This window comes from Vigna unguiculata, chromosome 7 (assembly GCF_037176805.1).
Source record: "Vigna unguiculata cultivar grain cowpea cultivar isolate G323 ecotype 2 chromosome 7, ASM3717680v1, whole genome shotgun sequence".
NCBI classification, from domain to species: Eukaryota; Viridiplantae; Streptophyta; class Magnoliopsida; order Fabales; family Fabaceae; genus Vigna; species Vigna unguiculata.
In genome coordinates this window covers 40,442,771-40,464,869 of record NC_140798.1, presented here as the reverse complement: position 1 = coordinate 40,464,869, position 22,099 = coordinate 40,442,771, and the positions used below count along the sequence as shown (strand labels likewise).

Sequence of the window (22,099 nt, the reverse complement as noted above, 5' to 3'; positions counted from 1 at the left end):
TCATTTGAATGACGTAAGTTACTTTGGTGGTGGATGAATATTGATGGCTGTGGCGGAGGGAAGAATGGAGTGGAAGGAAAAGTTATTTCATTTTTCTTATTTATAAAAGTTATAAAAACAGGAATTAAACATGGGTCATACATTTTTTTATTTCATTCTATTGTTTGTTTAATATTGATTTTCTTCTCTTCCAATTAGGAGTGTATATCATATAACAAATACAATTCTTTTACTTGTTTATATTTGCAAATTCTATCCTGATAAATGACCCTTTAAGGGTAATGTATTAAAATAAATATTGTTTATTTCAGTTAATTCTGATCTGTCCTCTTTTCAGATGATAGAATGAAATTATTCTATGAACATTTACACTGGTGTCCTAAAATTTTGCACTTAATCTAACTCCGATGTGATGTAAGATAACTTAAGGATCATTTCCGTTAAGAATGAAACTTGAAGAATAAGAATATGATTTCTATTTTTATTTTCTCCGTCACATCTTCTTCTCTTATAAATCTTTGTTATTCTTATATTTGCAAGACATGGATCAGTTTTGTTGAACTAAAGACAAATCTTATGTTTTCTAAGAATCAATAGATGTGTTATATCTATCCAGTATTGGTATCATAATTTTCTCCTTGAATTTGGAATATTGAAAATCCCTTTTCAACAAGCTTATCTTATGTAATTCAATATCAAATGTTAACAATAACTGAATATTCAAAATGTAATTCAATATATTTTTAAAATTGAACTAATATTCAAAAGAAAAAAAGAGAGGAAGAAAAACTATACTTTATAGTCTTCCAAAATTTTTGGTGTTAAAAATACGAGAATAATTTATATGCACACAGAAGTATTTCTTTTTAAATTAGAAAAAAAAAGAAAAAAAATGCAAAAGATGAAAAATACTTTTATTTATATTGCACATTATTTTCTATTTAAATAGTTTGGCATTTCATAGACTTTTTTTTCCTTTACCTTCTAAAAAATCAAATAAGATAATTATTTTTCTTATTTTTTTCTTTGATATCAAATAATTTAAAAAAAATCATCTTACTTTTCTTTTCCTTATTTTTACTTTATTATCTGTCATTTCATTTTGTAAACCAAAATATCTTCTTTTTTTATCTAGTAACACAATTTGTGTTAAAGTACAATAGGTTGGATTTGATCTTTCAAAATTTATAATATTTCATGTTAAGTTTTGGTAATTCTATTTTGATCCAATCTAATTTAATATGTCCCCTTTTACAAGATGGTATTTTCTTTACATGCGAAAATAAAGGAATATGCGTGGAAGTATAGCAAACCATACGTTTAAAAAAAATAACAAAATTTCTTAATCTAATATATTTTGCATACTTTCTATCAATATAATTTTATTTTCTTAAAAAGTATATATTATAAAACACCTGTTAGTTTTAATTTAGTTATTATTGGTATAATTTAATTGAATACTCAATATCTAAATTTAATAGAAATACCGAGTCAACTTAGTTTAGTCATATCTCCTGTACCTACTGAACCAGCCACGGTAAGGTTGTAATTTGAATAGTAAAGTGAAATTAAGTTTAAATTTTAATCCAATTCCACTATCTGATCCGATCTGATAATCATGCACAGTAGGAAATAGAGGTTAGGAAGTTTAAAGGCGCAGAACAGAGTTTTAAGTGTTGTGTTGGGTCGTGTCGTGTTGAGATCCGACACAAACAAATATAGAAGATGACGATGAGGGTTTCGGTTGTTGTAAGTGTTCTGTTGTTGATCCAGTTTTGGCCTGGGGAAGCTGAGAAATTTTCGGTGGATGGAAAGGTTTTGATTTTGGACGACTCCAACTTCGATTCCGCCATAGCTTCCTTTGATCACATCTTGGTTGACTTTTACGCTCCCTGGTGTGGTCACTGCAAGCGTCTTGCTCCCGAGGTGGGTGCCCTTTATACCCTTCTTTCATGGGTCTCTTCAAGTTTTCCTTTTGATTTCAAACTCTCTTTCATAATTCTCTTTTTATTTCCCTTTGCTTCATGGGTCATGCTTTGGTGTTCGTTGCTTTGACAATATAGTATCTATGTAATGAATTAGTGGAAGCTTTTCTGTCTTAATAAGAGAAATGCTAACAGGATACCCTCTGAAGTACTGTTTCTAACACTCTGCTGTTGATTGAAATCTATCGGAAATTGCAAAATTTTGTGGGTTTCACTCCTTATTTAATGAGTGGGAATGAACTTCACTCATGGTTTTGTAGTTTTTAGTGTGTTGTTAGGGCTCCTTGTGTTGATGTTGGTGGACAGTGCATCTCAAGCATGATGCTCATTTTGTTTTTCTTTAGTGGTTTGATTGTCGAGTGTTGGTTTCACATGTTGCATTGTTTCTATTAGGTGTGAACTTTGTCAAAGGTCTCTGAGATAAAACTGATTTGTGATGTGAGTTTTATAATGCATTGCACTTCATGTTTAGTTTTGCTCGACGAGAGATTAACGAGTGTCGTTTTATGTTGCACTTATTTTTTAGGATAATACCTTACCTAGTGGGATAAGTCTCTGTTGTTGTTGTTGTTGTTTGTGTGAGATAATAGCTGTGCTTTTCTTCCTTGCAGTTAGATGCAGCTGCGCCTGTACTTGCAACCTTGAACAAACCCATTGTCATTGCAAAAGTAGATGCAGACAAACATACCAGCCTTGCAAAAAAATATGATGTTGAGTATGTCTCTGGGCGATACCGTTATATGGCTTGTTGAAACTGTCTTTGTTTCTTAATAACTATGATATATACGTGTTACTTTTTGGTTCAGCAATTAAGGAGACAAATGCTTTTATTTCATGAATGAACTCACAATACTTCTACTCTGGTTTGTAGTGCATATCCAACCATTTTGCTGTTTAATCATGGTGTCCCCACCGAATACCGTGGACCAAGAAAGGCAGATTTACTCGTTAGATATCTGAAGAAGTTTGCCGCTTCTGATGTTTCTATTCTGGATTCAGATTCTGCCGTGAATACATTCGTTGCAGAAGCTGGCACTTTTTTCCCCATTTTTATAGGTTTTGGTTTGAACAACACGGTAATAGAAAAGTTTGGCATAAAGTACAAGAAAAATGCATGGTTTTCTGTGGCAAAGGACTTTTCAGAGGATCTCATGGTATTGTATGACTTCGATAAGATTCCTGCATTGGTTTCCCTGAATCCACAGTACAATGAGCGGAACACATTCTATGGACCCTTTGAAGGTTAGTTGATATTAGATAATCAAGGTTATCGCTTATACTTATTTTTTGTGCTAGTTAATCCATCTTTACTTCTCCAAAAGATTCATGCATTTGAGTTGGACTTGACACATCCAAGAAATTTTGAATCAGCTAACAGAATTGAACTCTTCGACATTTTTCAAACTTCCAAGTCTCAAGTGTTTTAAGATGTTTGCATTTTACTTGAGTGGAATGCTAATAAAACTTGAAGCTGTGTCTTCATCTTGGCAATTTTGGTGGTATAAGGTAACTTTTATGGCATCCGTTTGTATTTCTGCCCAGACAGTTAATGAAATAAGTTATGAAGAAATTACCAAGGGAATTTGACTGAAGTTGAAATCTAAGCTTAACAGAATGATTTCATTTGAGAGGCCCTCTATTGTTTCATGGCAGGAATTGAAGTTTGAATGCAAATACTTCAGTGATTTTTTTTTTCTTAATAAATCTGAGCTTGAATGTTAGCTATTAATCCAGAATTCCTTTCATGTGAGCCACTAGGAGTTACTACAATGTTCTAAGCTCGTAGCACTTCTTGATTATGTGTTATACATTTTTGCTTTTTCTTCTCCCGCATTGTGTTATGCTGGAACGTATTTGTTTTTGTTTGTATACTCTTTAAATGCTAAAGTTTTGATACATTATTACAGTAATCATTTGATGAATAATGTTTGTTTTCATAAAGCAGATGAATTTTTGGAAGATTTTGTTAAACAAAACCTGATGCCTTTGGTTGTGCCGATATCCTACGAAACACTTAAGTTGGTGAAAGCAGATGGTAGGAAAATAGTTTTGACAATTGTTGAGGATGAAGATGAAGAAAGATCAAGAGAACTGACTAAGTTATTAAAGGGTGCTGCATCTGCTAATCGTGACTTAGTATTTGGTTATGTTGGAGTCAAACAGATGGACGAATTTGCTGAAAATTTTGATATTAGTACTAAACTACCAAAAATGGTGGTTTGGGATAAAAGTGATGATTACCTTTCAGTAAGTCTATGGTCTTTACTTTTAAGAGTTATTTTAGTATATCCAAATTCTAATTCTCGAAATGATCTGTAGCGTGGACTCTCATTGTCTTGTACTCTTATTTACATGCCTAGTTTTAAGTTTGTCTTGTGCCGAGACTCTTCTCTTGCATGCTTTTATAGTTTTAACAATTTGAACCTATATTTATATACTTGAGTAATTTCAAGATGAATTGTGAAGCTGGAGAAAATTCTCTTATTCTGACATTGAATCTAAAATAGAAGAGCGAATTGAGATTCCTCTCTAGATTTTTGTATATGTCTTAAGGGAATGTTCCGTTATACTGTCAAGTGGATTTTTTGTTGAATCTCAATGATATGTTTTAGTCACTTCAGTTGCTTTAGAAAAACCTTTTACATAGTATGTCTTCAAGATAAACTATGAACTGTGCTCCACACTCATGAAGAATTGAAAGGCATTTGTCTATGATATATTATCAATGTCATTGTTCCATTTGGAATTTCAGATACATCTTTCCACAGTGTTGATCTTGCTATCAAAGCTTAACTATGTTGGTAACATGAATTATTTGTTCATATCATGGTCACATAGGCTTCAATCAGCTGATTTTTGTGTATTTAATGCCATTTTGTTGAAATGATTTTCAGGTTGTTGATTCAGAAAGCATTGAGGGGGAGGATCAGGCAACTCAAATCACAAAATTTCTGGAAGGATACAGGGAAGGAAGAACCATAAACAACACATTCAGTGGACCTTCCTTAATGCGATTCATTCATCGGTCTTTTGACATTAGAGTGGTATACGTAGTTGTTTTTTTTGTGGCATTACTGATGCTTATTCAGAGCTTCAGTAAAGGAGGTGATGAGTACCGTGCTGTACCAAATCAAGTTCAAGTTGATGATGCAAGCAGTTCTGTGTCAGAAGCTGAAATCAAAGAGTATAAACCAGGTGACAAGGAAGATTAAATTAGCATGTAGAATGATAATCAGTGCACGTGATCAGGAGCATTCTAGAAACTAGCGGCCTTTAGAATTACCATACCTATTGGTATGTGTAAATATTATAATTTGAGTGCGAATCTCCATAGTTTTTTTTTAGTACTGTTCAGACTCTTGCCTTTTTCTTTTACACCTTTTCACTGGCTATTAACATGAACCAAAAAGGCCTATTTATTATATTAAACATGGCAATGATGTGTTAGCTTTATTATTATTTTCATCCTTCCTAGATATTAGTATTCATGTCCTTCATTTCACATTAGTTGTCCTTGAAAATTAATATATATATATATATATATATATATATATATATATATATTTATTTCATCTTCTTCTTTCTAACCAAACATTTTCCCAACCCACCATCACTGTTTTTCCAATTTCAAATTATAATATTCCCAATAATAGATCAGCAATATCACCAACTTCATATAACTGAATTGCATCACCATCCACCACCAATATGTAAACTCTAACAACAAAAATCCAAAAATCAAAATTTTTCTATCATACACCACCAACTTTGTCATAAATTCAAACAATTCCATAAAGTTCTAATATAAAGCTCAAACAAAACCACAACAAAAATAAATGACAAAGTTAGATTGTAAAATTCACTTTAAGATTCAATAACTTGTCCAAAATTATAGACTATAAATTTGTAGAAGAGTATTTTTTCAGAGACAATTTCTAGAAAAAAAAAATGAAAATAGGGAAAGAATATGAAGAGGAGATAAGACACAGTGAGCGATGTGGTTTTGATTAGAGTAATTAACTTTTAAGTCCAATATTTTAATTAATTAATTTGAATTATTTTTTTATGATTTTAATTTTAATTTTTAATTTTTTTTTGTATTTTAGAAAAAGAAAAAGAAAATAGATATATTTTGAAAAATAATATTTCAATATATCTATTTAGATAAATAATATTTCAATAAAACTATTTAAAGAACTGTTCTTTAAAAAACATTGTTTTGGGAAAGAATGGCAAAATACCATTCTTTATTTTAGGAGAGATGATAGACCCATCAACATATATAGTTCAAGTCACCTACTTGATTTTTTATTAGACTTCGCAATTCCATGTTTTCGTTTTGAAAGCTTCACTTGACACTTGCAATCATCACAAGGATTGAAATTAAAGATGAATTAAAGTGAGAGATCAAACTTTTATGCACTAAGATTTAACCACGTATCATACTTTTCTGTTTTCAAATTAAAATCATGTTTTTCTATTGTTTGCAACCTCGGTGTTAAAAATAGAAAACAATACACATAAAATTTTAATAAATGTTGTCAAATTGTACAACAAAATTTATTGTCAATTTCTATAATAAAGAAAACAGTGTTTTCCACATTGTTTCGGCTAGATTTTCCCCAAGAAAAAAAAAAAAGACACTTACGTGTAACCCGATATAAAATTAAGAACATGTGATTCATCCACAAATTTTCTTTTATCTTAATTTCTGAAATACCCACTTTCTGTTTTAAGTTTACTTAAATCGCAGAATTTTGTCAAGGAAATTAAAAATCAAAAGGTACGCATACTCCAAAATAAAAAAAACATAGTTATACCTTATTAGTATTTAGTGTAAGAACGAAAAAAAAAAACAGAGAAAACATGAAGGTAAAAAATCTTGTAAACACCGAAAAATTAACCCAAACTCTCTTCTTTTTTTTTCTTTTTAGAGAATATAAAAAATATTTTTAATTATTTCCCTTTTCTAATTTTCTATGGAGTAATTTCTGTAACACTCCAATTAATTAATGAGTGTAATTAAAGGAAACGTCACATAATTATAATATAACAGCACAGTTCTGAAGTTTAAACGTAAGACCTCAAAAAAATAAGGCACACCACGATGCTACAAGAGATAAAAGAGTATCACAAAAGTCTACTGGAACACTAGCATATAAAGACTGACGAATATATAGGCCATAGCCCTCAAGATATCCCAAGAGCACTAAGCTGTAGATTCGCCTCCTCCCTGATGACCATGATGATCCCTCGCGTCTGCTCCCATCAATAGATCGATGATCATCGCAAAGATAGAAACACGACATACAAGGCAACCAACAAGAAAAGGGTAAGCTAGAGCCAATCAACATCTTTATCATACAATTAAACATACTTTCGCCATCCATATAAATACTACATCCAATCATGTTAAGACTCTTCAATCAATACACTACGACTCGACTCGACTCATCCGGATACGTATAACTTAGTCGGATTCAGCGAATGCTTGCACTTGTGGTGGATATCCCTGCTCGACCCTGAGCTGCTCATCTTCGAGCTATGTGTTACAAGTGTTACGATGAATCAAATCTCCCTCACCACAAGGTTAGCCCTTAATGAATTACAGGCCTCCTGCTACTCTCCCCACAAGAGTCAGCCCGCTCTAAGTGAGACTAACTGGCTCCTTAGAGTGTCAGGATGCAGTCCTTACCTTGAATCCTTACCTAGTTATACAGATGGGGCACCACCATGGACACCCACTAACAGGGGCCATGGAATTACGTCCCAACCACTGAAGCGCGACCCTGAAAGTCTCACCTAGAGACCCTAAGGAATTATGCACTGACGCATACAAAACAAAATCCCGCAGCCAAAATAATATTCACCATGCACGTATACGTTAATTGTACCAATCTTTAAAGCCAACGCCTTTCAGGTTCCATGCCCAACTCATTTCATCTCATCATAAACTATCCATGTACCAAGGATTTCCAAATCATATCGTTATCATGCCTCTTTCATACCAACCATTTCATTACAATCTCATGCGAAACTCATGTCAACCCATTTTTCATAATTCATGACTTGTATCACTCAATCATACTCATTCATATCAAACCTTTATCACAATACTCAAAACCAAGCATGCATTATCTATACAAAGCCAAGAAAGCAATCTCTCATTGCGCTGTCTCGCCCAGCACCTCGCTTAAGCTGGAGGGTCTCGCTCAGGCGAGACGTTCTCGCCCAAGCGAGCCCCCTTCGCCTAGGCGAGGCCTCGAAACATGGAGCAGAAGCACACGCGGGATCTCGCTTAGACGAGACCCCTCTCGCTTGGGCGAGATGCTCGCTCGCCCAAAAAACACAGTGGGTCGCCTGGGCGACCCTTCGTGGCAAAATACCTAGGCGAGCCCCTGTTAATCTCGCCTAGGTGAGACATGCCCGCTTAGGCGAGTTTAACAGTCCTCGCCACTGTTTGCACCTGCACAACGCGTACACACATACCAAACAGATATTCCAGCCAGTACAGTCACTCATGGCAGCACACAAACTCAATAATTCAACGAACTACAAGGACACAAGTCAAATCACACCATAAAAAGAAGTTCTAGCTTCCCTTACCTGGAATAAGCTAGCAAAACGACCCAACACGCCCTCGATACCGAACGCACGAGCACAACAACTCAAGGAGCGAACGAAGAACTGAAAAGACAGCGAAACAGAAGCACGATATGGTTTACTTGGAACCCTAGCTGTGAAATGAACGAAAGGGACAATGGAGACGAGAATGGCTAGCACACTACTTACATGTAGTAGAGCACAGCTTCGAGCTAGCTTGAAGATGGCAGAAACCTAACCCTAGCAGAGCTCTTCGTGAGAGGGAGAAAGGGTTGACGGCTGGATCTGTGAGAGTGAAAGTGTGGTAGCGTTAGGACAACAGCAGACCAGCTTTATCCCTTGGGCCAGCTCTTTGGTCCATCAAATTTTGGAGCAGCCCTTTTTATTAAGGGTTATAAAATAATAGGGTCTTACAATTTCGGGATATTTTTAAGACAAAAAAAAAACATAAATTTAGTTGCTTAATTGATCTTATGATTAAGTAAATTTTACTTTTAGTTCTTAAAAAAAATTAATTTAATGTTTATGCATATTATTTTTAATATCTTTTAGTTTCTATACGTTTTTACAGCAAAGAAAACAAAAAGAGATTAGGATACAAATGTCAAACAGATGAAAACATTTAAGAAAATCATACTGAATTAGATTTTAATTTTTTTTAAAAGTAATAATATTTAACCAAGACTCTAAAATGTTATAAACAAGTCTTTAATATAATTAACATTTTTAAGGAGTCAATAAGATTGTGACAGTATTTAATTAAAATTTTGTATAAATTATAAAAAAGACCATATTTTTGAAGTAATAGATGAATATTCATCTTTAAAATTGTTGGATACTGAATACCGTAATTTTGAGTCGGTTATTTAAATTCAAACTAGATGTTAACACAGAAAAAGTACACTAGGACATAAAAATAAAAACTAGTTAGTTGTAAAAAAGTTGTAAAATTATTTTAAGTTTGTCTTTTTATCAAAAAAATATTATTTATTTTATAATTACTTAGTGAATAAATAAAAAAAATAGTAAATATCAAGATTAATTTTTTTTTTACAATTATTTATGAACAATGAGAATTACACATATAATAAAAATACAATGATAAAGTAGATGGTACTTTGTTTTTTCTATCCTCGAATATTCTATTTTATGAATACTTTAAAACTATGTCTTATAAATAAATAAATATTTGAGATTGGAGTGGACTGATGCAGAGAATTATAAAGAGACTGGAGACTAAATTTTGATGATACGATAATATTAATAAAGTTTTAGACACTACACAATTTTTTATTTGCTAAAAAGATAATAATAAGAAAGCGATAACTAAATGTATCAAACTTTAATATCTGATTGCAATGATTCAATTTTTATTTTGATAATACATGTCTCATTTTCATTACGTAACTTTATAATTTAACTTTTGTATACCTAATAGAAGTTTTGTTAAGAAAATTACCGCTAATATATATATTGTAGAACATTTTGGTTTGAAGAGAAAGATCACTCATACAATATTATTATTTATTATTTGTTCTGGCATGAGAAACAAACAAACAACAATTTGCACAGTTTAGAATATTTTTAAGGACAATGATACTTTAACTCATTTTTTTTATCCACTTTTAACCCATTACTTTAATCACCATTAGATCATACATTATATCACTAAAAAAAATAAAAAAAGAAGATTTAATGGTGATTAAAGCAATGAATTAAAAGTGGGTCAAAAAAAGTAGGTTAAAATATCATTTTCCTATTTTTAATTTATTCAGTGCGTTATGTATTTATTTATGTATTTCTGGTACAATATTGATTAGTTTTTAGAATATCTTGTTGTTAAATTTCCCATTTTGCTGTCATAACAATATTATTAGCGATCGATTTGAAATCGAAAAAAAGAGTATAACAGACAGCATCGAGGAATAGAGGATTAGAACACATTCAGTTTTTTCTTTTGGAGATGGAAGCTGATGTTTCCATTATTTTTTATGCGTTTCCAAAACCCTAAATTGCAAAAATCCCAATTTATCATTCTCTAGCTTTCCCTCGGATGATTTTCAACCAAAAATCTGTGTTTTTTTTTGCTTAACGGATCTTTTGCTTTGATGGGTACGTTGAATCTACTCTTGTTCTTCTCTTTGGTGAGTCTATGTGCTATGGCTGCTGCGAAGGTGGTGCTTATTGGGAACAATATTACTCTGTCCTTCGATGATATTGAAGCTAATTTTGGTGAGTTTTCTAGGCTATTTCTTCTACCAGGTTAGGATTTAGTGTGTATAAACTCTTCTGGTCGAGGGAGAATGTAGTTTTGGTCTTTGGGCCATATGAGTATTGAAAATTTCAATTTGGGTGATGAGTACTGCTTTGGGGCAGCTTTGTCCGGGGGAAACTAGTTCAACTTTTCGATCTATGATCATGATGACAAGCTTGTTGAGCTAGGAATTCCGGGAGACGACAGATTTACTGTGGATAGGAGAAGAAAGAGTGAAAAGAAAAACAATTTTTTGAAATAATTGAGTTTGGGGAGGGGGGGTACGTATCAAACAGTAGATGCTGATATGTGGTATGCAAGTATGGATTAACGAAGCGTGTGCTTAATGCATATGATATGCCTATCATTGTGCAGTGAATTCAAGATTTTAGTAATTACAATACAAAATTCATGTTTTTTGTGGAATAAAAAAGTAGTGGTGATGAACTGATGAAGAATGTAAATATGGTGTTATTTTGTTGTTTGCATGTGATGGCGTGTGGGTGTTATTTTTATCAACTCTTTTTTGTTGACACGAATGTCTTTTTCTTTCAGCTCCAACAGTCAAAGGTTCTGGAGAATATGGGGTCTTATATTTGGCAGAGCCTCTTGATGCGTGTACAGACCTGACAAATAAAGTTGAACGACATCCCAATGTGAGTTCACCTTTTGCTTTGGTCGTTAGAGGGGGATGTAGCTTTGAGGAGAAAGTCAGAAGGGCACAAAAGGCTGGCTTCCAAGCTGTAATTGTCTATGACAATGAAGAAGACGGTGTCTTGGTTGCAAGTAATGATCAATTCTTATATACAAGAAACATTTGTTCATCATCCTCTCTCACATGCAATTGCTATTAAATTTGTTTTTTCTCCAATCACTAAAGATAACACGAGTTGTAATGCACATTCACTGGTCGTTGCTAAATTTTTTTCTGTAGATTAGAGATTCATCGTTAGATTGTGGTAGCCGTTAGTTTTACATTAATTATAAATTTTGTACCTAGAGGAGCTTATAATGTTTCCTGTACAAGTTTCTGTGAAAGGAATTGATTAATATGATGTAATTTGGAAGACATGTATTAGGGATTGTTGGTTGCTGTTCTTTTTCTATGTTAAATGGAAGGTTAGAGAAACAATTTCGTTCAATATTAGAGTAGATTTTTTTATAACCATTGAAATTGGGGTGTCACCAGTAATTGCATGGCAGTTTGAGATTTTGGATGTTTGGGGCTTTATATGTTGTTGATGAATTATATTATCAAGGAAGAACATATTGGAAAGGATGACAGATATGTATACAAGACGGGGCTGAAAAAATTGACACCAGTGATGCATATGAATTCTATTGTCAAATAATGGGTATTAAAGATGACTTACCATTGGGCAGATTTCTTGTTTTCGTGTACATATTGTATTTATTTTCATACACATACATCATATTTTGGGAATTTCTAATTCACAATTTTTTGAGTTTCAGTGGCAGGAAATTCTGCTGGGATAAGAATACACGCAGTATTTGTATCTAAAGCTTCGGGTGAAATACTAAAGAAATATGCTGGGTGGCCTAATGTGGAAATTTGGCTAATTCCAACTTTTGAAAACTCAGCATGGTCTATCATGGCAATTTCATTTATTTCCCTACTTGCAATGTCTGCCGTGCTGGCCACTTGTTTCTTTGTCCGCAGGCATCGCATAAGAAGGGAAAGGCCTCGGGCTTCTCTTGTTCGTGAATTTCATGGTATGAGTAGTCGCCTAGTGAAAGCAATGCCAAGTTTGATATTTACTGCTGTTTTGGAAGACAACTGTACATCAAGAACATGTGCTATATGCCTTGAAGACTATTGTGTTGGCGAGAAGATCAGGATTCTTCCGTGCTGTCACAGTAAGTGTTCCCATAACATTTTTTTAAATCCAGTATATTATTCTGTTGGTTTATAGACCTTCAATGTATGATTATGTACTAGGGCATTGTTTAGCTTGAATTTCCTGCTACTTTGTGCAGTTCATCATTGGATCTAATGTCGATCATGTGTTAAGATATTTGATATCCACAACATGTTTAAACTTCTGGTGTAATATCAGTTAACATTACCTGACAAGACAAATAAGTATGTTGTTGATCATGAAGCAGGTTTTGCCTATTTTCCCAGCCATCTTCTTAAGGTTCATTGGAAATAAGTATACAATGAAACTTGTTAATTTTGAGGTGATAATAAGTTATAAAATAAACTATTTGCGTTGCCTGCTCGGAAGCCTCGAGCAGGATGTTTCTTTACTTGGAGGCTTACACTCACGTTCCAGCTTCTCCCACCCTTATGTTCCTTGACAAACTATGATTAAGTATTTAGTAACTTTGATGTTTGTCTTTGCCTCTATCATGTGAGTTAAAATATCAGACACTTGCAATTTGACTATATTGTCACACTGATGTTGATCACAACATAATCCTTACTGAAATGGAAAGTGCAATCACATACTTGTTGCAACATATAAACTACAATGAAAAAGAAGTCTTCTAATGGGATTTTTTAAAATGGAAAACTGGGAGCAATTCTACTTTCTGGGTTCTACCTACTTTAAACAACAACCATTAACCCTCTTGGACAATCCTGTTGTTTCTTAACCTCCAATCTAAAACAGACATTTGCAAGGATTGTTAGAAGATGTCCATTCCATCTTAATCTTGAAAGTTTTTAAGCATGCCGATTTTGAAGTAGCTATAATAAAGAACTGGCATCCAATATATTTTTTCAGTAGAATAATGTGACAATTTAGTTTGAAGTTTAATTTAATCTCCATACTCTTCATGAGTCATGAAATACTGCAAATTTAACACATTACTTAATTTATGTGAAATTTTGGTCTGACTTACATGCGGTATATGAAAATTGATTGTTATGGATGATTCTATAAAATTCTCATAACATGACCTGGGTGGGAAAAGAATCTAGGAAGTTTTCTAAATTGCAACCCTTATCTCAATCTCGAAATAGTCAACCCAGTGCGTTAGAAGGTGCAGATTTGACCTGGGATACAATGGAAGTCCTAGAATTATCTGGACCTTATGTGTGGCTCTATGAATTCTAAAACTGCAGATGTGCGGCATAATGCGCCAGATTAAAACTGGTTGTCATCCTAAATCACACCTTTGAAAAGAAAAGAAACTAATTACATCACCTACTTCTGTTCTTTGTATTTTGTTTTTAGACCATGTTCTTGACTTCTTCAGTTAGTCTGAGCATACGGAAGGTATTACTTATAAATTTGCATAATGTGCATGCTAAGTTTTGATTGTTACACAGATTATATTAATTTGTTTCTCCTGATCATTTATTGGCAGAGTTTCATGCTGCATGTGTGGATTCTTGGCTTACTTCATGGAGAACCTTTTGTCCAGTTTGCAAGCGTGATGCAAGAACTGGCTTAACTGATCCACCTCCTTCAGAATCCACACCGTTGCTTTCATCAAGCCCAGCATCTATGGCATCCTCTGTCTTATCTTCTGTGAGATCATCACTAGCTTCATCTTCTGCAATACAAATTGCTCGGACAGCCTCACAGACCACATCTGTTTCTCGTAACCACTCTATTGCCAGTACACCTTATGTTCATCCATCACCATCACTTAGGTCCTCCTACCATCAATCACCCTCCCTAAGCATGAGCCGAAGCTCAGTAGATCTTAGGAATGCATCCCAAAGATCTCTAGCTTCTCACTTTAATTCACCACATTCCATGGGGTATCCTTCTTTGCCATCCCTTAACTCAAGGTACATGACTCCGTATATTCCAAGTCCAAGCAATGCTTCAGTGAGTTATTTGGGTTCATCCAGTCATCAACAACATCCTCTCCGTTATAGTGAGTCGGCTGCAAGCTTCTCACCATTTGCATCGACACACTCCCTTCCAGAATGTTAAATTGTTCAATTTCATTATATCATATGATTGAAGTGTCCATGCACTTGAACCAGTAATTGCCAAGTCTTGAACTAAAAGGTGGCCATTGATGACTGATGCTGTAGTGGACTACTCCTATGCGACACTATGGCATTCCTGATCTGTCTCCTTTGGCATTTGACTTCCTTATTGGCACCTGGTGTACATTGTAGCTTCTCTTGTGATGTTCAGTTTCATTTACATGTTCTGGTTGAGGTTCTTACGTTTTTAGGTTGGTGAGTTTGCGTACAGTGAATCGTGTGTATTGTTTTTGCTTTGAATTTGATGTTTTCATGGCTTTTATTTCAAAGTATAGTCAACTACTAACAAGAAAATGTTGGACTGTAGATTGAAGTCATAGAGTTCTTTATGTTCTGTCTTATGGATTTGTCCAACTGAATGATAAGAGATCATGTGATACTCTGGTGTTACCTGTACTTGATCATCTAATTGCAACATGATTATCAATTATGCATGTAAAAGTTTCGTAGGGTGTGTAATAGTAGATATGCTATTGTAAAGTCAACATATAGCTCTACCCAAATGTAAAATTTTCTGGTTTCTTGATACAGAGAAAACCCATAATCTAGACATCTTAAATACCTTCTGTGGCATCTTCAATTAATAGTAAATTGGAATTTCTGTGCGTGAAATTTTAATACTACGCTCCATTTATGATTACAAAAGTTGAAAAACACATGAGACGCCCCTCTTTGAATTGGGTGAGTTAAAATGGTTCTTAACTTTGCTTCCTTCTTCATAAACAGGACCATAGAAGTGCTTTAGGTATCCAATTATCAACAGGTCTTATTTATGATGATTTTAATAGGCCATATATACAGTTGTGTGTTTGGAGTTAGATGATGCAAACAAACATACATTGATTAGAAGAAACAATATATGAATTATTTTTTTGCCTAACTTGTGATGAGGAAAATGATAGTGATACTTGTGGGTGTTAGGCTGCGACAAAGAAAAGATGGGACAAGAGTAAGACAACAATGAATGAAGGTTTGATTTGGAGAGCAAAATGTGAGAGTTTTAGAAGCTTCCCTCACACAGTTGAGAGATAAATGTTCAAGTGTTAACTGAGTTACATATTGGTTCTTTACAATAGAATCATTTTTGTTTTATGTTATTGAATAAGAGTATTTTTTTTTCTATAATGAAATGTTTTAAGACTATTTTTATACTTTTTTTCCTACTAATTTTTCTATGGCTTGCTTGGTAATCATATAAAATGTAAAATGATATATAAAAATATAAGATAAGAATATATATGATATAATAAGAATAAGATAAATATTAAATACCTTTTGTGTTTGATGCAAATTATATTTATATTAATATATACTAACAATGATAATATGCAATTTTGTAACAGTAACAGATAAAGTAAAAATGGTATAAGATAATAATAATTGTAATAATGAAAGTGATAATTGTAATAATGATAAGATGAGTATATTATTAATGGATGATGACAAAAATAACTATAACAATAATTGTGCAAATAATAATGGAAGTGTTGATGGTAATAGTGGTTGTAGTCAAAATTTAAAGACCAACTTTATTTATGGTGATTATAGCGTAGTTATCCTATAATAAGATAATATAAAGATAATGAAGACGTTTAATTTATATTTCAAAATTTACGACACAATAATAATATAATTACAATGAAAGTAGTGGCAATATAAAGAGCGGTAACAAAAACAATAAATGATAGTAATATATAAAACTGGTGATAACGACATCAACTTAACTATGAAGGGTAACTAAATCAATAATAATGCGTGTTGGTAATAATAATAATAAAGACAGTATTAGGGAAAGGAAAATATGAAAAAAATGGTAATTTTCTTGCTAGTTTTTAATCAAACGTTCCGCAAAGAAATACAATGTGATTACAAAATTTAACTAACAATAAGATAATAAATCACATTTAATGTTAAACCAAATCGAACATAACTTGTGATAATACATATTGGGATTATTGATAACATAAATAAATTTCTCCTGGAATTATTAAATTTAACAATCCAACTGAGAGAAAAAAAAGTTTAGCAAAAAAATTCACATTTTAAATGTTGATCTATTATAAGAAAGAAGACTTAATTGAATTTTCAGGGCATTACATATCACATTAGTAAGATTTTAGCTTTTTTTTTCTAATTTTATTGTGTGAATTAAGTTTTCATTTTTTTTTCTCAATTAAAAGAAGTTTTATTTATTTAAATTTATTTTATCATATATTTATAAACATATTTATAAACAATGATATTATGAAAAAAAAATATTTACTGTCTATAAATATATGATAAAATTTATGAGTAAAATGTTCGTCAATGAACTTTACCAACAAATTAAAAAATTCATCAGTAATTACTAATGATGAAAATTTGGGGATACTTAATTCATCGATAATTATCTGTTGATAAATATTTGTTGGTAATTATCAACAGGTTTTGGATACTGATAATTATTTGTTGATAAATATCGTGATTTGACCTTCTTTTCCTTTTTTTTCTTCTTTCTCCTGGTTATCTTTTTCTTCCTCCTCCCCAATTGTTGCCTCTTCCATTGCATTGTTGTGATCGTCGACTTCAACTTCTCTTCTTCCTCCCCCTCTCCCTCCTCCTCTTCTTCCCTACTTCATCTTTAATCGTTGTTGTTGCTATTGCCTATTGTCGTGCCCCAACCTCAGCCTCCACAGCGGGCCTCCCCTTCTTCATTCTCCTCTTCTTCCCTTTTCTTTCCTTCTTCACACCCATATCCAATTAATTTATAACAAATGTTTTCTTGAATTTTGTGAGAAAATTAATGTCTATTTTATCGACGAATTTATAAACGAATTTTAAAAATTTAAATAATCAATATATTTATCAACAATTTTCAAAAAATTCAATTACTGATGAACTTTAAAAAAATCCATTACTCACAAACTTACCAACAAATTTAAAATTTTAATTATCAACAAATTTAACATGCATGTGTAAAAACTCAAAACAAAAACTTTGATTTCCATTTTAGCTACAAAAATATCGTTCCGTAATGCATTATAAATTACGGATGTATTTTACTGATTGATTCACTATCGATAAATACTTTGTTAATAATAAAAATTCTAATTTATAACCAAATTTTATAGATAGATTTATTATCGACAAAAATATTTGATAGCAATTAAAATTATAAAATTTGTTGACAAATTATATTTTGCCAATAAATTATTTTTCGTCAATAAAACTTCAACAATAATTTAACATTTTTTTTGTAATATGAAAAAAACAAACTATACATAAAAGAAAATAAATAATTGCTATATATTAATCACGCAACTTAGAATAACTACAATGTTTTAGAAAAGTGTCATGGCCCTATTAATTTTCATTGATGTCATTTATGAATAATAATGAACCATACAAAATATTTTCATCAGGCAAAAATAGTATTCAGTCAAAGTAGTTGATTAGACAAATTATACAAGTCTTGAGAGAGAGTAAATAAGATGTATAACTTAAAACTTGAAATATTCAAATTATAATAACCGAATTAAAATATGTTTGAAAGAACTGCTTTCGAAACAGAATTTTGAAGTTAAAATGAATTTTTATATAGATTTAAAATAAGAATTTAGAGAAATTTTGTATGAAACTTTTATAAATTAATTTATTTCTAATTCTAACAGTTAATTTACTTTAATTTAATTTATGGAGAACTTAATTTTTTTTCTTTCCATTTTTATTTTTAAAAAGTGTTTATGAAAAGAATTATATAAACATATGTTCCTAAAAGATGCTATATTTTTTTCACTGATTTATCAAATTCATCATGTTGGTTATTTTTATGAAAATAATGAATAAATACAATACATTTTTTTTAAAAAAAACTATGTTTACAGTAATTATCCACACAATTTTTATATAATTAAGATAAATACAATAAAATACATCCATAAAAATCCAAAATAGTGCAGAATTCATCACATACATGAACAACACACTTATAGATATCAAGTTCCTCGATTAGATATTTAGAGAAATAATTAACATTTAACAAGTGAATTTTAATTTAATAAGTTATAAATTAATTTATACAAGAGATCGAACACCACTTCATAGTTATTAGTATTTATCTCAGTTATAATATAAGTATAGGATGGAGAATCTTGGCACCTGACACTTGGCATGGTAATAAAAAGCAATGGTAGTAAAGGAACTTAAAATATTGAATAGATAAGATTTGATTTTACAGAAATGCAGTGACATTCCTTAACAAAAACGTTTGTGTTTGTGCAGCATATGGGTAATGTCTTGAGACACAAGATGTCTCATCATCATCATCTTTTGTTTACTACAGAAGATGACAGCACAATCCCAGTCAATGGATTCAACCCAACACTTCCAACACTAACGTCTGCGTCACACTTAGCTCATCGCATCAAAATTTCCAATTGCATTTTTTCTTCTTTTTTATACTTTTCATTAGTTGAGTCAAACTTATTACACTATATTATACCTGTCACTCTTTCATGCAAATCATGTATCATTAGATCTTGCGTCTTTCTCTTTGATTCTCTGTTTTCAGAATATGTTAAAAAAGATTATATGCTCTTTGACATGCATTGAAAAACCGATACAAAATTTGCATTAATTTCATTGGGAAGTCAATCCTATTCTTTCAGAAATAATTGTTAGTAATGTTTTGATATTGTGTTACTTGTTAACAGAACATTTATCATTTTAGCTAATTATTTACTCGAATACTTTTTAATATAAGAAAATATTCATGTGAAAAAAATATGCAATGCATTGTTAGATTTATAAACCACAATTAATATGAATAATTTTGTCTGTAAAGCATGGTGTAAAGTAAAACGGAAGAAGTGTGGAATTTTTTACACCATTATTTGTTAACCTGCAACGCATTGGGAAGATAAGTTGTTGTTAGAATTTGAAGATTAGGACCCTTAAACTATACGCAACTCAAAAGATAAATAAACAAGAAACAGTAGTCTAATGTTTATTGCACTTTGAGTCTTGGATACCATTTGACCACCCTTATTTTATATATCTTTGTCTTCTAATGGCCAAATATATTTTAATTTCTTAGAGACAAACGTTACCTTCTATTTTCCTACTTTTCTAATAATTCAGGATCAGATGTTGAAGGATCAGGGACACCGGAAGAAGACTTAGCAGATCCAAAAACGTAACCCCTCTATGTATTTTGATAGGGGAAGAAGACTTAATTCTTCATAAATAGATTTTAAATTGAATTTAATTTTTATAAAATTGATTTATAAGATAAAATTTATCTTACTACTTATTTATTATATATTTTTAGTTGGTATTAGATTTTCAATACATCTCTCATATTAAAACATATATATCTTGAACATGAGATTAAATATTAATAAAAATTTAATATTGAAAAATAATGTACATATCTTTTTGTATATGGGTTGAAACATTACAAGTATACTTATATATTTTGCTATAGATTAAAAAAAATAAAGAAAATCACATATTGATTGATACATGACATATTGTTAACGTCATTAATATTTTTTTTATAAAAATTAGAACACAATTAAAACAAAAAGTTAAACAAATACCAATTCAAAACTTTCGACCAAAATGATATTAAACGAGTAATTAAGTCAAAAATTATATATTAATAATAATTCGGTACAGCAACACAATAGATCTAACAAATAAAAATCTCATTTTGATATTATCTTCCTTTAAGATGTAACCATTTAAGCTTAATTATCTTTAAAAAACTAACTTATGTTTCATTTACAATGGATGTGAAACTCTCCGCCTAAATAATTTTAATAATTTTTAACTTGTAAAATTAATTTTTGATATTTAGAAGGCAGTGATAACAATGGATACATAATTGGTAAGAAGTGTTGTCTGAGCACGCATGTTGCATTAGACCCACGTTTTGGGGTGATCTCCTAAAGAGTCTTGAAGATGAAGCAAAAACAGTGTCCTATAAGCCTAATATTTACTTGTGCAAATTCTGTCGGTGTGGGAAGCTACTTTTGCAACTTCATCACTTCATATTAGCATGAGCATCATCATGTAGCTGTTATTGGACTACAAAATTATTCTCATTTCCAAATTAAAAACAAAACAGATCTTCCATATTATCATTATTATGTTTCAACCATCATTTGTGCATTTATAGGTAATAACCTAGGTGGCCCATATGTACTACTGCATAATAATTAGAATATGTAATAGTTGGAATTTGAAGCAATGATAGAGTTGTGGCAGATGAAGAGGGTTATGGAAAATAGGGTTCCAAAAGAAAGAAGGAGAAATTGTTTATCTGACAGAATAAATTTGTGATATTCTGTCTCTCCTACTTTCCCACGTTCCCCGACCAGCATGAATTATGAACTTTCACACATATTCACAAAATATTCAATATTTTCAAAATGTTTTTTATTATTTTTGGAACCTTCTTCTGGTTTTGTTTTGTGTTTTTTTTTTCCTACTCACATGTTTGTTTTCGCAAGAAAAACAAACTACACGTATAAATCTTTCTTAAGGTAGTATCATTTTCAAGCAAGAACAATTGCGTTTGCAAAATTATTCAACTGCGATACATTTTTATTACTTTCAGAGAGACAAGCAATTGAACGGAACAATTAACGAAATAAATATTTATTTTAAAATTATGAAATTTCTCAATTTTTTTTTTCTTCCGTGTATTTTTTGCAGTTCTTTAAAATGGTAGAGAATCTTCATCCATGTGTTGGTGACCTGTTATTTTCTAATATTTAGTGCCTTGAAACCAACTCTCAATTTTTGGTCAACTTTTTATAAATTTCTTATCTTAGGTCAGAATCATCTAACACCCTATATGATTAGTAATATATCCAAATGGTTAAAAATTATTTAATGTGCAACACTTGCAAGAAGGCATATGATATGAATAAGTATCAAATGTGACATCAACACGATATATAATTCATTTGATTAAAAAGCTTGTAAGAACTAGTGTACACTTTTAAAATTTATTGTGATTTTTAAAATTAGAATCGCATCAATAAAATAATTGTTTAAAGAATTAATTTACAAAAATCTTCATGTAGCTTTAAAAAAATGAATTCTTCATCACACTGATTTATTTTAACATTAAAATATAAATAACTAATAATGTACTATATATAAATTAATATAAATTATTATTATTAAGGTAATATATCATATGATTAAAAGTCACAAACAAAACAGCCTGGGTTGTTATTATTGTAATATGTAGAACCTACATAAAATATCCTAAAGGAAATGAGAAAGTAGTTT

General features: G+C 31.3%; 2 protein-coding genes across 2 annotated transcripts; both read left to right on the top strand.

The window, feature by feature from the left end:
- Positions 1-1,599: 1,599 nt before the first annotated feature.
- Positions 1,600-5,487, top strand: PDIL5-2 (PDI-like 5-2). Its single transcript, XM_028081244.2, has 5 exons — positions 1,600-1,926; positions 2,597-2,700; positions 2,857-3,227; positions 3,931-4,232; positions 4,880-5,487. Exons 1-5 carry the CDS (start codon positions 1,726-1,728, stop codon positions 5,195-5,197), a joined length of 1,296 nt encoding a protein of 431 aa, XP_027937045.1. The 5' UTR covers positions 1,600-1,725; the 3' UTR covers positions 5,198-5,487.
- Positions 5,488-10,439: 4,952 nt separating this feature from the next.
- On the top strand, positions 10,440-15,256 carry LOC114190993 (Protease-associated (PA) RING/U-box zinc finger family protein). The gene is made up of 4 exons (XM_028080101.2): positions 10,440-10,820; positions 11,398-11,628; positions 12,316-12,720; positions 14,179-15,256. The coding sequence occupies exons 1-4, from the start codon at positions 10,697-10,699 to the stop codon at positions 14,754-14,756; spliced, it is 1,338 nt and encodes a 445-aa protein (XP_027935902.1). The 5' UTR covers positions 10,440-10,696; the 3' UTR covers positions 14,757-15,256.
- The last annotated feature ends 6,843 nt before the right edge of the window (positions 15,257-22,099 follow it).